The sequence below is a fragment of the Mesitornis unicolor genome, unplaced genomic scaffold (genome assembly GCF_000695765.1).
Source record: "Mesitornis unicolor isolate BGI_N332 unplaced genomic scaffold, ASM69576v1 scaffold24993, whole genome shotgun sequence".
In the NCBI taxonomy this organism is placed as follows: Eukaryota; Metazoa; Chordata; class Aves; order Mesitornithiformes; family Mesitornithidae; genus Mesitornis; species Mesitornis unicolor.
In genome coordinates this window covers 11036-13746 of record NW_010177027.1, presented here as the reverse complement: position 1 = coordinate 13746, position 2711 = coordinate 11036, and the positions used below count along the sequence as shown (strand labels likewise).

The following is a 2711-nucleotide window of genomic DNA, read 5'->3' as shown; positions in this document are numbered from 1 at the left end:
TGTGGGGAGGGAAAGATGCACCTCAGATCTCACTGGCTGCTCCTGAGCTGGGTCCTATGTCTGGCAGAAACGCTGTGGGCACGGAGCAGGGCATTTGGTGGGTTTGAGATGTGGTTGCTACTCAGAAAGGCACCTCGGGCCTAATTCCCATTTGGACACTCGACTGTTTAATACTGAAATCTGCAGGAAGATAATACACACCTTTCTGGCCCCTTAAACCGTGTATTTTTGCTAGCAGAAGCCCTGCATGGGGCTGTGGACCCCCTGTGCTTAGACCAGAGGGGCTGCTGCTGTCCCCCTTAGTTCAGGGTGTGACTGCAGGCAGATGGTACGAGGACAATCACTCATCCTCACTGGTTTCCCTTCCCTCCAGCTGATAGACCGAGCCACCAGCCCTCGCGATGAAGGTGATCCCAAGGCTGAGCAGAAATCCCTGGAGGAGAGCTGGCAGGACCTGGCCTTGATCAAGACAACATCCAAACCCCCCAAGAAGCAGAGGAGGGAAGACCTCAGTGAGCCTCTGCTCTCTCTAGTTCGGCCACCGGCACCAGGTGAGGCTCGTGGTGTCCGTGCTGGCTCCTTCCGTGGCCGGGAAGATCACCTTGGTGTGCTCCGGGCCGGCTGTGCCGCTGCTCCCCGCGGTTTGGGAGCTCCACGTTATTTTTAGATCGATGACCAGATTGCGCCCTCCCTCCTGGGAGACTCCTAAGCCACGGCCCCTTTTTAGGCAATGCTTGTGGTAACGGCACCTCTGATGCTGTCCTGGGCATCTCAACCACGGTGGAGGCTGCCAGGGCTTTGTTTCCTCTGGAGCAGTGTCCGCTGCGCTGGTTTTCTGGGTCAGCTCTGTCTGTGGAGGAAGGTGCGCTCGGGAGCTGCGCAGACAAAAGCTGCCTTGTCTGGCTGCCTGCAGAGACAGCATTTTTCCAAGTGGGAAAGCAGCCCAGCTCAGGGCAGGGCATGTCCTGAGATACCAGACCCTGAGCAAGCTCTGTAGGGCCGGGACTTGTAGGGACCCTGGCAGGGAGGCATTTGCCTGGCTGCTGGTGGTTTGCCTATCTCTAGGTGGGGGGTAAGGCTGGGTCCTGTCAGGATTTGAGGTGCGTTTGGCCTCTACCTTGGCTCAGAAGTGCTGTGATTTCTCCCTCCCCTCTGCCCCATCCCCTTCTCACAGAGCCCAAGGTCTGCTCAGCCCCTCTGGGGTCTCCTCAGGCGGCCCCCAGCCCTCCACGCTGCCTCACGCTGCAGGAGAAGCTCCTCTCCCACTCTAGCAGCTGCCTGGCTGTGCCTGAGGCTCAACCATCCCTTGCCCCGCAGCTGGCCAGGAGCATCGCCGTCCAGCTGCAGAACTTCCTGCGTAGCAAGTGCCCGGAGCTGCCCTTCGGCACCGTCTTCCTCAGCGGTCCCCAGCTCGACAGCCTCGGGGGTCTCACCATTGACCACATCCACCTCATGCTGCCGGTGGTCCTCGATGTCACGCTCTGGATGCTCATCCCAGGAGAGGACACCGTGGTGAGGAACCCCCAGTACTGGATGATCAAGAGGACTGATCTGGAGTATTTCCCTCGTGGGCGGAGCCCCTGGGACAGGTTCATGGTGGGCCGGTACCTCTCCTCCAACGCGCTCAATGAGACCCTCCACAAGATGCTGGTGGCCTCCATCAACTGGCCTGCCATAGGGGACCTGCTGGGGAGCGTCATCTACCCGGACATGGCCTCCCAGGAGCTGAAGCTGGAAGTCAAACACGATCAGGTGGAGCTGAGCATCACTCTCTTCCCAGTGGTGGAAATGGAGGACAGGGTTCTTCTGGCTGCTCCTCCTGAAGGCCTGGTGGAAAACCTCTGGCTTGAGAGCTTTTACAGGGTGGAGGTGGCGAAGGTGAAGGAGCTGGATGCTGGTGATGCTGGGGCTCGGCAGCGCTGCCTCCGCATCCTGAACGGCATCTGCAGGAGCCATCCCACTCTGCACAAACTGAGCGGCAGCCCCTTGACCCACGTCGTCCTTCACCTCAGCGCCATCAGTTTGGACTGGGCAGAGGAAAGCCTTGCCGACAGGTTCCAGCAGGTGCTTGAGGAGCTGGTGGGGTACCTGGAGAAAGGGGTCCTGCCTTCCTATTTCAACCCCAAAATCAACCTCTTCTGCGAGCTGTCGGAAGAGGAAATCGATGAGATGGGCTTCATGCTCTACAGGGCCATATCTGAGCCGGAGCTCCTGCTGGAGGAGAAATGACCAGTGCGTTGGGACTCCCTGAATGTAGGGTGATCCTTGCCCGTCTGCCGCTCCCCGCTGTGAGGGCTGCGATGCTTCTAGTTGATTTCAGTGAGAGGTGAACTTCTTGCACTTTATGATAAAAAACCCTATTTTTTTGTCTGGATAACACGTGCCTGAGCAGAGGTGGGTGTTGATGTAAGGAGCCTTTGGCTGGGAGGCTCTTCTGAACCTGGGGCGAGTGCAGCCCACACCTCCAGCACCTCCAGATGAGTCTCATCTGCTGGGAGATGCTGGGAGGCATGTTTGGTCTCTGGTTCCCAGTGTCCCCAGCCCGCCCCAGCCCTTGAGCTCCCCTCATGCTGAGTCCAGCTGGAGGGGAGTGGTTCCTTGCTGCTGCTGCATCCTGCAGACCCCACTGTGTCCCCTTGGACGCTTGGTCTTCCTGTGCCATGTCCTCAGCCAGTGTTTGGGACAGGGTGGGAGCCTCATCTGTCTGCTGG

At 58.9% G+C, this 2711-nt stretch overlaps 1 protein-coding gene across 1 annotated transcript; it reads left to right on the top strand.

The window, feature by feature from the left end:
• Positions 1–373: 373 nt before the first annotated feature.
• On the top strand, positions 374–2229 carry MIEF2 (mitochondrial elongation factor 2; the record flags this gene model as incomplete). Its single annotated transcript, XM_010181934.1, has 2 exons — positions 374–551; positions 1175–2229. Coding segments are annotated over 2 exons (1233 nt in total), but the record flags the coding sequence as incomplete, so codon positions are not given.
• Positions 2230–2711: the final 482 nt, after the last annotated feature.